Genomic DNA, 13082 nt, shown 5'->3' with positions numbered 1-13082 from the left:
GAGGAACTGTGTTCTTTAACTTACCATAACTAATCTTTTTCATACCCTTGTACTCTACTATATAAATTTGTTTACCTCTTGCCTTTCTGCAGGATATAAGTGAATTGATCTACTGCTATACTACTAGAGCTATTATTGCCTAATTACTATGTTATCTGTAGAAGAAAAATTATACGCAGAGTATTGTATCTTTTTATTCGTCCAAGGCCTTATCTCCTGTTTAAGTTTTGTTTTCTTACTAGCTAAAGACTTTCAAATTCTAATCTGTGGATAAATTTAGCACATTCAATTTATTTAAAAGTTAATTTATTACCAAGTCTTAAGAAAAAATAAATATAAATTGATTGGAATATGCGATAATTGGAACTGCGTGGAAAATTTTTCCATAAATTCTAGAATATAATTTCTATATAATTTCATAAGTGTGTGATTTGCTTCTTCAAGCAATAGAGTAATTCTTTTTACAATATTAAAATAGTACAGTAGCACTCTCAAATTATTGACTGTTATCCTGTTTTTCTACAACATAAGTACCTATTGTTTTAAATGTAAATTAATGTTATTAATTGTATAATAATTATACAATTAATAATATAATATTATATATAATTGTTAGTGTTATTAATGCACATAATATTATTAATATTAATTATTATGTGTTTAATTAAAATCTTCTCCTCATTTTGAAAATCCATTTCATTTTTTATGCAAATTATCAACTTATAGAGTTTGCTCTTCATTCGTACATAATTATATCCATTTCTAAGAATATTTTGTAAATATGTCAAGTTGGTGATAAAAGGAATTTTACGTATACATATATATGTATATTTGTAGTAATCGAAAACTACTCAAATTCAGCAAAACTATTTCCAAGAAAGTTAAAGTTTGCCAAATTTGTATTCAATTTTTCGAAATAATCTAAGTTGAATTTCTTAGTTTAGGATTTCAATTAACAATTTTATTATTCATATGAAGGTACGATAGCCTTGTAATCTCACTTACTGTAAGTTTCACAAAATCATGGAACCAAAAGGATTTCAACCACGGAATTCGTAGCTTAGCAGGACGTGTCGCATGGAACACAAAGGGAGGTACAAATTCTTGTCATTCTTTTGGAGATAATATGCTAAAATCTAAATTTCTTAAAAATATTTTTTTATCATTATTAAGTTCAATTGAATTAAACTTTTAAGTTTTTTTTTATTCAAAACTGAATAAAAATATATTTCAAAAAACAATGCTTGAAAATTCATAAAATAGCAAAATAAAATCAATTCATAATGTAAGACGAGTTAGCTTAAATGTTTCCCAATTGGTTAAAATCATGTTGGTCCAACGGGTATACATCAAAATGCAGCATCTTAAAAGAGATCATGATAAATTTATAAAAAAATAATGTAACAATGTATAATAATATGTGCATACGCATAAATTGACATTTATAGATATAGTAAAATCGTAATTACCTTAATTGTGATCGTCTTGTTATTAACGGCCTCTCCTACGACCTCTTTGACCTATATTAGGCATATCCTCATCAGAATCTTGAAGCTCCAGTTCTTGCATAGCAGCTTCATACAAAGGACTGCGATCCTGGTTTCGTCTCATGAGTACAGATCGTAAGATTTTTTTACATTTATCAAAGCACAATAGATTGCCAAACACAATAATGAAGAGTATAACATAACCCATAGAGGTTGGATACTTCTGTATTGTTCGTTTTGCACCTGTCCAAAGAAATCCCTTCTTATTTCGAATTATATTCTCAATTGTAAAATGTAGACAGAAAACTGTAAGAGCTCCTTTAGATAGATAATGAAGAAGCACTAATTTAAGACCATTTATTACTACTTTAACGAATAATGATGCATGAGGATAAGGTCTCCATTTCTTCTTAATCCAATTATCAAAGATATGGCCAAATAATCTTTGGATTCCTATAATACAAATTACTGTGTAAACAGTTGGGAGGTAGTACGCAATATGCTCAGTAGAGGTGGCTATTTCAAACAGCAGCAACAGCATACTAACTGCAATGCAAAACCGGTTCTCATTCTTTTCAATAAACTCTATTATATTAACCATTGTGTTTCCAATCATTTTACAAAACTTCTGATTTGTAAAACACCGCTAACTCTTAAACTATTTAATTTTGTCTTTCAGAATTTCAATTTCAAGCTTTAGCTGCACACCTTAAGAAACAAATGAAATCATTTAATTTAACGTTAAAATTTTTTTTTTTGTTTTGTTTAAATTAATCTTAAGTAAATAGATTGATTTTGTTTTATTATACCTTTTGTATATAAAATAATTTTTTTTATTAGAAAAAACTTTGCCGAAACAGAGCTTGCTGTAGTCATAATTTTTTACAACAGAATTAATAATTCTAAAAAGTTTAGCCGTAAGGGTTCAAATTTGTAATAACAGTTTTCCAATATTTATGAATCCCAATATGTTTGTGGTCTTATTAAGATATTATTATAAAATCTTCGTTTTACATTTAGGTGGACCATTGCTTCGTGAGCTGTTTTGTGTCTACCTAAGATGCCCACATGCTTGGAGACATACTTGTTATAAGTAAAGTTTCAAGTCAAAATTTAAAATAAGTTTAAACAACATAAATGCATTTACAAACTATAGCTTATTTAATATATGGGCCAAAAAATATATCAAAAGTCACAAATACTTATTAATTAATTAAATATTTCCACTGTTTTCAACTATAGCACCCGTTTAACCAGATATCGTTCCATTAATCATTTAAATATTGTGAATAAAGTCTGAATAGAGTGAATGCTTTAAGCTTAATGAGAGTTAAAAATCTGTAGTGATACTTAAGCTCCTGAGCTATATATTTTCCTTACTAAATACTACGCATAGGTAGTTACTAACAGCGTTATAAATAAGTCTATATATAAGTAAAGAGGAAGCCAGATTCAGAGGAAATAGAATAAACACAAACAAGTAGATGCAAATCAAGTGACTTGGTAGCTGAAGGAATGGCTAAAGTGCTCTGTTGTATACAAATACCTGCCTATCTCACACCTATCTAAAATGTTGAGCTACTATTTATTAGTATATAATTTTTATATGTGATATGGCTTAGGACCACCGAGAACAATAGGCAAAACAAGCGCTTGTAAGAAACCATATTAGATCCCGAAGAAGAGGCAGACCTAGAAAGAGGTAGAGGCATCGGATCTAGTCAGATAGCAAAAATTGTTTAATGAAGCACTGGGTGGATCAGGACTGTTATGCTAAGAAAGAAAATGACAAACGGGCAGTCTATCTAAGTTCCGAAGTTGATGCGTTGCTTCAAGAATTAAAAAAATCAACAGAAGAAAGTAATACCCAAATCTATGACCTAGATATGGGATATCTAAGAATATATTACCTAGTATAAGAAAGTTCCAACAAATAACCAAAACTCTACTTTATCAGAATAGTTACACATCGTGTTCCAAGGAATCATATCCAATGTATACGAAATACCTTATACATTATATATATACATCTCAGTAATGACGATAAATAGAGGACACTATAGCGCTACTAAAGAGATATTATTGAATGAATGTTGTGTAGTAGCATTAAACGGAGAAGGAGTCGCAATTATTTTAACAGACATTAAAATGAATACATTGTATTATAACGGTTCGTCGATTAAGAACTATGAATACTACATATATCATTTATAATATATGTTATAAAATATATTATAAAATATAAAAGTAAAACTGAAGTTTTATAACTTACCTTAGTGGAAAAGTTTTCACCAAAACTGCAAAAAAAAATGACCAGATCCAAAAGATACGGATGTTTGTCAGCCTCACACAAAAAAAATAGAAATGAATTTAAAAAAATTTTCTTTTGGAAATAGAAATTTTTTTATTTATGCCTTGACTACTTGATCATACTATTTTTATTAAAGCCATATAAAATATGTAAACGTTTTTAAAAATTTTCTATATTATATTCAAAGATAAAAATAATATAGTATTGGTTTTCATTGGCAGCCTTGTGTAAATATGGCTGATATTAGGTGACTTTCTTGATTCTAGTACATTGGATAGTAAATAAAAAGTAAGTTTCAGTTTTTAAAACCCATTTTTTGTGGTACAAATAAATAGATTTTAAAAGACACTTTTATGTTGTTCCGCAGACTTGCCATTTAATAAATTAGATAATCACACCTCAGTTATAAAATTCACCACTTGAAAGATATGCCTCATTTTGTTTAATTGAACAAGATAATACGTATTTATTAATAAGATCGGTGCTAGACCGATTTGGTTTAAACATTTGATAAATAAACACAACCACTTTACTTGGGTCCTTATTACACACTGATCTTTATTCTTTATTTTACACTTTTCATCCGAAAGATTGCCAACCATTTATATTTATCTTTTAATTCTACGACAAATCCAATTTTTTTAAAAGATTTCTTGCAGCAGTATTTATTCTTTAAGACAAATTTACCGAAGTAAACAATTTATATATTCAGGATTAGAAGTAATTATTATATTCGATTTAAACCAAATTTTAAGTATTTTGATTGAAAAACCTTTATTCCATTAACTTCGTAATACTTCAGTTTACCATGTACTCCATATTTCAATGGATTTATAACTTTTGAATAGTTTATTGGTGGGAAAATTTATTAATCTGCACTACTTATTTATTCTGTAAAAAGCGTTATCGTTATAGGTATGCCTTTTGATTCACTATTGGTTGCAGGTCTCAGAGAACTATCAGAAATCTCCTTTTTAATTTTATTTATATCTATATCTTATTTCTAAGTATTGAAAGAAAATTATTCTTTAATTCTATTATATTATATATGTGATTGAGGAACACAACTTTAGTTTTATAATTTAGAATGATAAATTTTTATTGCCTAACTTATAAATTTAAACATATGTTTCAGAAATAAATAAGGAATTTTGATTTTGCCGAAATTGTAAAAAACGAATAATGTTAACAGAATAACATAGTTAAAGACACTTCAGACAATTCGAACTCCACTCACATTACATTGTTTAGTGATAGGCTAGGATATACCTAGTGATAATGTTACCACTCATGCAAGTATCTAACGTCTGAAGTTATAAGACAAGTTGCCGCTGGAGAACTTAACGTGTGAAACCTGATCGGAGGGTGAGTACTGCAGACCATCACGTTTACTGCCCGTTCTACCAGTTGTCGTATAAGACTGAGGCGTTGTCGTATATGAACTTAATGTTGTTGGCGCTGAGGTTGTTGTATACTGTTCCTGCAGTTGGCTGCGCTGATCGTTGAACACATGTTCTTGCTGTGTCTGTAAGTAGTTAGCATATTCCTCCGTTGTAAGATATTTGGATTGACCTTGTGATTGTGGTTGTGGTTGTTGGCTTTGCACAGCACTTGCTAGCCTAGGGGATTGCTCATATAATTGACGTAACAGATCTTTTTGTTGTTGTTGGTATTGTTGAGCATACAAATCATGTTGTGTAGCTTGCTGTTGATAAGGATAGTAGGGAGTTTGTGCTTGACTTGGCTGGGGCGCATATTTTGCAGCGCCACGTAATTGTTCTTGCACTTGCTGCTCATGCTGTTGTTGTAATAATTGTTGCTGCTGCAGTTGCAACTGTTGTAATGATTGTGCGTAAGCTTGCTGTTGCAGGCCCTGGTGAGGAGCAAGTTGGGAGCTTTGCTGAAGAGAAAGCTGAGAACTATGTTGTGGAGCTGCTGGTTGGTATTGGACAGCTGAAGCATATTTGGGTTGATATTGTTGTGGGTAATTTGGCACAACCTGTCGTTGTGCATAGTACTGAGGTTGTGGTGCCGATTGTGTTTGCTGCAGCTGTTGCTGTTGTTGCTGGTACTGGAATTGCGGTATCGAAGCTGTTGAATACTGAAAAAAAATAAAATATATATTATTACTTTTTAGTGTAACAAATGGAAAAAGAAAGATTGTTTAGTGCTTACGCTATGGCGTATAAATCTACGGCTAGGGTTATCCCCTGTACTGCAATGGCGGCAATGTCTTTGCATTATTCGTTTTTTTTTGTATTAACGGTAATTATATTTCAAAAAATTAAACATCGAAAAAAGTCTGAATGAAATAATTGCTCATATTTTTTGTATATAGATTTTAGCTTTTTTTTTATATAAAAAATTAAACATAAACATTTCATAATTGAGAAACGAATTCGCTAGCCTACTTAGGTTAAGAATTGATATAATTTAGTTTAAAATTTATTTAACAATATTCATTAAAATAAAGTTAAGTCCAAATTACGTTGTTAACAAAAATTGTCGATGCAGTCGATTAATAGAGTAAGACATGCAATTGTTTAAAACAATTGATATGATCCGGAAATGCTAACGAGCAATAAATATCAAAAATATGTTAAAAAGCCTTAATTGCTCTACCGCTTAACATTTCGAATAACTGAAATCATGTACATATTTTCAAAAAAAAAAGGTAAAATATTTTAGTATAAATAGTCTCAAAACCAAAAATATTTACCCAGTTTCATCAACAATTTGGAGCAATAAAAAATGGATCTAATACTAAAATACAAAAAGCTCTGGCTTTTATTGAATTTATACATAATTTTTGTCGAAATTAATTTAATAAGAGCGGATCCTCAGCCAGAGGTGGACTTACTTTGTACAAAAATATGTTCATAAATAATTATTTATTATATACTGAATTCCAGAGTTCTCTCTTAGACGTTGGTTTAGGTGTTATAACTGTGGCTGGTTCTGCATTTGAAACGCTACAGAATGGTATGATCGTGACGAGAGATCACGGTTTTAATACAAGTTTATTGTCGGTGCATAGTAAAAGTACTGCAGGTATGGGAAATGCAGTAGTAAAACGTAAAGCAAGTAATGAAGAAATCGATGATTGGAGAAAAAAACGAACAATTGTTGCACCCGACCACAATGATTTACTAATGAAGCATGAAGTTAAGCATCGTAAGAAGAGGTCACCATGTTATTATGGTAGGCCGCCATCTGGTGGTAATATACCATCAGGTGGTAATCTACCATCTGGTGGCAATCCAACACCGACCGAGCCAACTGATGATGAGGAAGCTAGAAGAAGAATTGTGCGTATGCTTAGGCAGCGGCGTCGGAATGTTTTACAAGGTAGATCGAGAAAAAGGAGTGGGAGTAGAACTAGAGGCCGTCGATAAAAAAATTATCATTGTATATTTTGTAAAAATCTTAAAATTTTATCGTTAATTAGAGTATTAGTTAATACTATAATGTGATAATGCTGATTTGACTAAGTAAAATTTTAAAGGTTAATCAAATTTTTATGAGTTTTAAATTATGTGATCAGTGAATTTAAGTGATACCTTGTATGAAGTACTTATGAATAATATATTGAATAAATTTAAAACTATAACTAAATAAAACAAACCCACTCAATTTTGTTGCATATATCTAAGTTATTGCACTCATTTTATTCGTATTTGTATAAAAGCTTTACGTTATTATCTTGTATATTTATTTGACGTGAATTAAGGTTGTTGCTAGGATCCCCTAATTAACTAAAAAGCTTATTAGGGACTTCAGTTTAACTTCTATCACTTAAGCGTTTATATGTTCACACTTATTTTATTTTTGATAATATATCTATTGTTTTTGTATCTTATGCTAAGTAATCAGTAAATTTTTATTGTTCACCCAAATGAGTTGTTGAATCTTGCTGAAATCTTGCGCATTAGCCCGATGTGTCTATATACTGATAATTTGACATGTGAAGATCATACACAAAAGATTAAGGTTCTACTGCATTAATTTCGAAACATTTTTTAATAAATTTGTCGCTTATATCATTACAACCAAATTTTTCGTATCTAGAAACCTAGATAAATGTAAATTGTGAATTTTATCGTTGCAGCTTACACAGACATAAGATATTGACAATTTAGTACCAGGTAGGGGTCCAAGGTATAAAGAGAGTAAAGAGTAAAGAAGTATTTGTCTTTGTTTTTTGTTATATTTTATATTCATTCGTTTATGTTAAGCCTTTTCCGAGTTAGTGCATCTGGGCACTTTTACTCTGTGATAGCTGGGGGAATTTTGCAGAGTCCCGCCCATTTCACTGACTAATTTGAGTATTCCTGATAATCTTCGTGATTATTCAATGTTTGAACTAAAATCTGCGTACCGCCCTATGCGGTTAGTGATTACTCTGAGATTAGATAATGATAAATAGAGAGGCCTGTCGGTTTTCGCATATTGCTTCAGATATTAAATTGTCTGCCCCAATAAAGTTAACATTCTCTGATGAATTTATCAGCATAATTTTAAAAGTATTAATCTCTCAAAACAGCAAGGAAGGTGAAGAAAGAAAATAACAATGGTTTGTCGAAATATAGATATAGTATTTAATTATAAATTCTGTAGCTTTGAAATGGTTTTTTATCGAGTGTGCGATTGTTTGCCTACATTCGTATTATATTTTTCATTTCTTGGACTTACTTCGCAAAGATAATGTATTTCAATTTTATATCATATTAGGTGTTTTTAAACTTTATAAAATAAAGTATATATTATAGATATATAAGACCAAATATTCGCATTCATTTAATTTATTTCAAATAATTTCAATATTGCTACCAAAAGTTTTAAAATTACATTTGGTTAAAGCAAAGGTCGTTGAGAGCAATTCTAGCTGAATTTATTTAATTATTTTTAATAAATATTATTCAATTTTTTTATTTGTTATAGTTATTATATAGATTTAATTTTTTATACATTAAACACGCAAAATTGTAATTTATTTTTGTAAAAGATGAATATCGACAATGTAAAAACAAATTTCGAAATCGTGCGCCATGAATATTTATAAAATATTATATATATAAAACAATAGAATATTGTGTCATTTTAAAATTAATTAATTTTAATTAGTCAAATTAAATATAATCAAGCACACACAAATCTAAACAACTACGGAAATAAAAGTGAATAGCATTTGAAAAATTAAAAGTTTATATAAAAAGATTGAAGGGCGGTGTTAGTATTTCAGAAGTGAATCCCACTGAAGGACAACAGAACTGCGCTATGGAAAAATTCTGCATATTATATGCAATTGTTCTGACTTTATTGCAGCTTGGAAATGCTGTACCCGATTCACCGGTGAGTTCTTTTAAATTTTCGTTTGAAATGAAAAAATTTATGTTACTGAAAAATATTTAAAGGATCACATGGGCGGAATGAACCTTATTTTCCGTTCAGCTAAAGATCAACTACAAAGTCGTTTACCATTTGGTGGGGGTAAGAGAGATGTTAGCAGTGATGAACTTAATGACGACATGGAGTTAGGTGATAATAAACGACGAAAACGTGAAATAAATTTTGTTGAGAATATGTTAGACCAATTGGATTTGATGTCCATGCCAATGCAAATCCCAGATATGCATCGCGGGAAGCGTTCACCATGTCGTGGTGGTGCTAATACTACTGCTGCACCAGCTGATGATACCGTAGATGGTGCAGATGGTACTGCAGATGCTGCAACCCGTAAACGTGGAAGGAAGGGAAATGCGCGAAAGGCTAGAAATAAGCAGCAACTTGTAAGACAACGCCGTCAAGCTGATGATAATTCTGGACAAAAGTTTAATGATGATATGAAGAAATTTTCTGAAGCCATGCAAAATGTTTGGCAAACATTTGTAACTTCTGTTAAAAATGTATTGGAAGAAGTGAACAAAGCAGTTACTGCAAATGGAGCAACTGCAGATACGAAATAGATATGGATAAATGTTTTGAAAATTGTTATTGAATTCATACAAATTGTACAATACAATTAAAAAAATATTGATTTATATAATATATATATATAATTATTTGATAATATAATTTCACAATAGCTTTTTACTTAATTTCTATTAATATTATTATCCTTTAACGCCTTACGGAGTATCAGATCTCCAATAAGTATTAAGGTATATTAAACACAGATTATTTTGGAAATTAAGTTCAGTTTTAAATGGATAAATTAAGAATAATATTTTTCAGTCCACTAATCACTTTTAAGAGCCAGACATTTATACCTTTACACTTCCTTAAATATAACTGAAATAATAATTTGATAGTAATTTGGACTACTACTAGATAAATATTGTTAACATGTGTTGCTCTATCGTCCTTGGGAAAGCTTATTTGCTTAGGTGTCCTTATGAAAAATTATTTGTTGGTAATAAAATACGTTTTATCGCCGTGTATAAGTAGCTACAAAGCTTACAGCAGGTTTCTACTAATTTCATACCACAATTATAAATTTATGAAGAAGTGAGTATATTATTCCCCGCAAAAGATTTTTCAGGTTCAGGTCCATTAATCGCATGACTTCTTTAAGTTTTTTACGGTAACATTAGTCACCAGTTTTTGAAACCAATATCTTTTATCCGATCCCTAAATTATATTTCATATGTATTCCATTAATCAGTTATTTGTATTGTATCTCTAATAAAGCATTTCTCTTTTGAGTCCTCTGGTAGAATAGAACTTACACAAAATTCTGACACGAAATCATATAACATCACGAATCTAGAACCTTCTTTAACTAAGACGTAAATGCTATATGCATTGTAGCCATAAGTTTAAAGAGATAAACTTTAAAAGCAGAAAATGACAAAGATAATAATTAGGTGTAAAGAGTAAACTGCGAACCTGGACCGAATTGTATCCCTAGTGATGTTAGTATTATTATTTATTTTCTCGTTTTTCATATCAATTTATAATTGTTTTCCGATGTCATTAAAAATAAGTTTTTCTAAAATTGTAGCTCACTTAGATTGGTCATCTGCATAATAAGTAACAGCTGAATAATGCATCCTCCTCCACTTATAGCTTCAGTTGCAAAAATTGTGGTAGAATTTATTCCATTTGCGTGTCTGCCTATTAAACTTATTGAACTATATCCGGTAAAAAAGTGGGTTTTTTTATTACCAGTTTTGTTGCTATCTAAGTTAATTAACTTCTAGTTCCCAATGGGTTAATAAACGGTCAGATTTGTCTAGTTTTAGCGCAATATATTCCATTTTGCCACGTTCGTTGTTTTTTTTTTTAAGGAAAGAGGTTCTTTTGAAGTATATATTAGTTTTATAGATACTGATTCTTATCTGGATAGCTAAGGAATAAGTGTTATTTTTTGTGAATATTCAGGGCTATGTCATCGCGTGTCAGTTCATGTGCTTTACGGTTGCCTTAGTAGTCATTATATCCTGATATGTAAAGACAGATACGCTTTTATGTCTGAAATTATATGTAAATAACTGGGTTTTCCTATTTTAAATTTTTAATATTAGTTCTAATTAGTGTTGTTTGCATAATAATTATATTATAATACAATAATCAATTTCAAGTTCATATTCATAGGTAAAAATGAATAATGAAGCAATTATTTTTCAAGTACTTCCCAATATTTTGCGTGATGTTTTGTTAGTTTTAAATAAGTACATATATTAAATTTATGTGTGAAAAATTTTAATATAAATCAGTGCAATTCTGATTATTGACAGTCTGCAATTTGCTTTAGTACTTAACTAACAAACGCATTAACATAAAATTATTTGCAAATAATTTAATTCGCAATGAACAAAATTATTTTTATATATTGCTTAGTGAGCAGTTATTTATTGTCCACAACGACAGCAAAGCCGCTATTGCAAGTAAATTTAATTTTAATTAAATAAATAAAAATATATATTTTGAAATATGAATAAAATTATATATTAAAAAATAGGGACAACTATCAGCAGATAAACCAAAATTAGTGAAATATTCTAAAATGAGTGTCAACGGTATAAATGAATCCTTTTCGCAAGGATTAAAAAGTGGAAAAAATGTTAAACTCAATGAATCACTGAAGCCAAATTGGAAAACTAGTAATAGAAATACAGATTGGTCTGCATTGGAGCAACACTTGGAGACACATCGCAAGAAACGTTCACCATGTTTTATTATTATACAAAATCCCACTGCTGCACCTACACCGGCTACAACAACCGAAGCACCCGAAATCGATGAAAGAAATCAACAGAGACGTTCTGCAGTAAAGAAAAACGCAGTTAACGCAAAGCAAAAGCAGCAAAGGTTACAGAAGGAAACTACACCCATTCCATCTCAGTTCTTTTAAAAATTATATCAATTTATTTAATAATTTAAGAAGTTAATCTTAATTTATCTTTCACAATTTAAGTAAATTAAATTATTTTTGTACAATTAAAACTATATGATATACATATATATATATATATATGTGTGTGAATTGAAACCACTGTTAATACAAAAGCTATTTGCTATGCATATTAATATAATACATTTTTGATATATGTATTATATACTACTTTGATTTGAACTAGCTGTATGTTTCAATAAAATATAATAGGATTAATAAGCAATTTACCATATATTGTATAAAAAACATAATTGAAAAATTGTAACTTAAGTAAATCTTAATGATTTCACAATTCCTGGCGATACTAGAAAACCGCGGATTCTTCACAAAGAGCCACAATTAATCGAAGATCAAACTACGCTAATATTATCCTCAAAATTTTTATTATCCTCAAACAGTAAAAATTACGGATTATTGTAAGGCTTTACAAAAAAAAAGAGAGAGGGCTAATATGTATAGACATAATTGGTAGAGTGAAGGTTGGGAAGTAGTAAAGTAAGAAAGGAGTGAATAAAAAAGTGAAGTGAATAAAAAAGTAGAATGAATAAAAAAGTGGAGTAATAAAAAGCTTACATAGGACCAAAATAAAGTAATTTAATAATGAACAAATGGATGTAGTCATGCTGAGTAGAACTATAGTTGAAGTCAATTAAATATTCCGTATAGGTGCTATAGCCATATTCAAGATAACACTACAACAACAATCACATATATGAGTGACTCTCAGTCTTCTTTAACGGGAGCACAGAAAGTGGCAAAATGGATTCCAAAATCTGAAGAAATAATTTTCAATGGAGTAATGGAGAAGAAGATTTTATAATGTTTTAAATATCTTAAACACCGTAGGCATATGTTGTTCGAAAATTCTGTAATAAAATTCATGAAA

The 13082-nt window shown here is 29.7% G+C and overlaps 5 protein-coding genes across 5 annotated transcripts; 3 read left to right on the top strand and 2 right to left on the bottom strand.

The window, feature by feature from the left end:
• Positions 1–1488: 1488 nt before the first annotated feature.
• LOC119672427 lies at positions 1489–3856 on the bottom strand. The gene is made up of 2 exons (XM_038083477.1): positions 3760–3856; positions 1489–2195 (listed from the first exon to the last, which is right to left on the bottom strand). Exon 2 carries the CDS (start codon positions 2101–2103, stop codon positions 1492–1494), a length of 612 nt encoding a protein of 203 aa, XP_037939405.1. The 5' UTR covers positions 2104–2195; positions 3760–3856; the 3' UTR covers positions 1489–1491.
• Positions 3857–4893: 1037 nt separating this feature from the next.
• On the bottom strand, positions 4894–6147 carry LOC119670738 (putative cyclin-dependent serine/threonine-protein kinase DDB_G0272797/DDB_G0274007). Its single transcript, XM_038081137.1, has 2 exons — positions 5974–6147; positions 4894–5899 (listed from the first exon to the last, which is right to left on the bottom strand). The coding sequence occupies exons 1-2, from the start codon at positions 6037–6039 to the stop codon at positions 5099–5101; spliced, it is 867 nt and encodes a 288-aa protein (XP_037937065.1). The 5' UTR covers positions 6040–6147; the 3' UTR covers positions 4894–5098.
• Positions 6148–6534: 387 nt separating this feature from the next.
• Positions 6535–7356, top strand: LOC119670740. The gene is made up of 2 exons (XM_038081139.1): positions 6535–6648; positions 6711–7356. The coding sequence occupies exons 1-2, from the start codon at positions 6550–6552 to the stop codon at positions 7191–7193; spliced, it is 582 nt and encodes a 193-aa protein (XP_037937067.1). The 5' UTR covers positions 6535–6549; the 3' UTR covers positions 7194–7356.
• A 1631-nt stretch (positions 7357–8987) lies between these two features.
• On the top strand, positions 8988–9827 carry LOC119670739. The gene is made up of 2 exons (XM_038081138.1): positions 8988–9150; positions 9213–9827. Exons 1-2 carry the CDS (start codon positions 9076–9078, stop codon positions 9762–9764), a joined length of 627 nt encoding a protein of 208 aa, XP_037937066.1. The 5' UTR covers positions 8988–9075; the 3' UTR covers positions 9765–9827.
• A 1727-nt stretch (positions 9828–11554) lies between these two features.
• LOC119670741 lies at positions 11555–12198 on the top strand. The gene is made up of 2 exons (XM_038081140.1): positions 11555–11687; positions 11762–12198. The coding sequence occupies exons 1-2, from the start codon at positions 11610–11612 to the stop codon at positions 12152–12154; spliced, it is 471 nt and encodes a 156-aa protein (XP_037937068.1). The 5' UTR covers positions 11555–11609; the 3' UTR covers positions 12155–12198.
• Positions 12199–13082: the final 884 nt, after the last annotated feature.

This window comes from Teleopsis dalmanni, chromosome 1 (genome assembly GCF_002237135.1).
Source record: "Teleopsis dalmanni isolate 2A chromosome 1, ASM223713v2, whole genome shotgun sequence".
NCBI classification, from domain to species: Eukaryota; Metazoa; Arthropoda; class Insecta; order Diptera; family Diopsidae; genus Teleopsis; species Teleopsis dalmanni.
The sequence above is the reverse complement of the archived record's forward strand: the minus strand, read 5'-3'. Positions and strand labels throughout refer to the sequence as shown.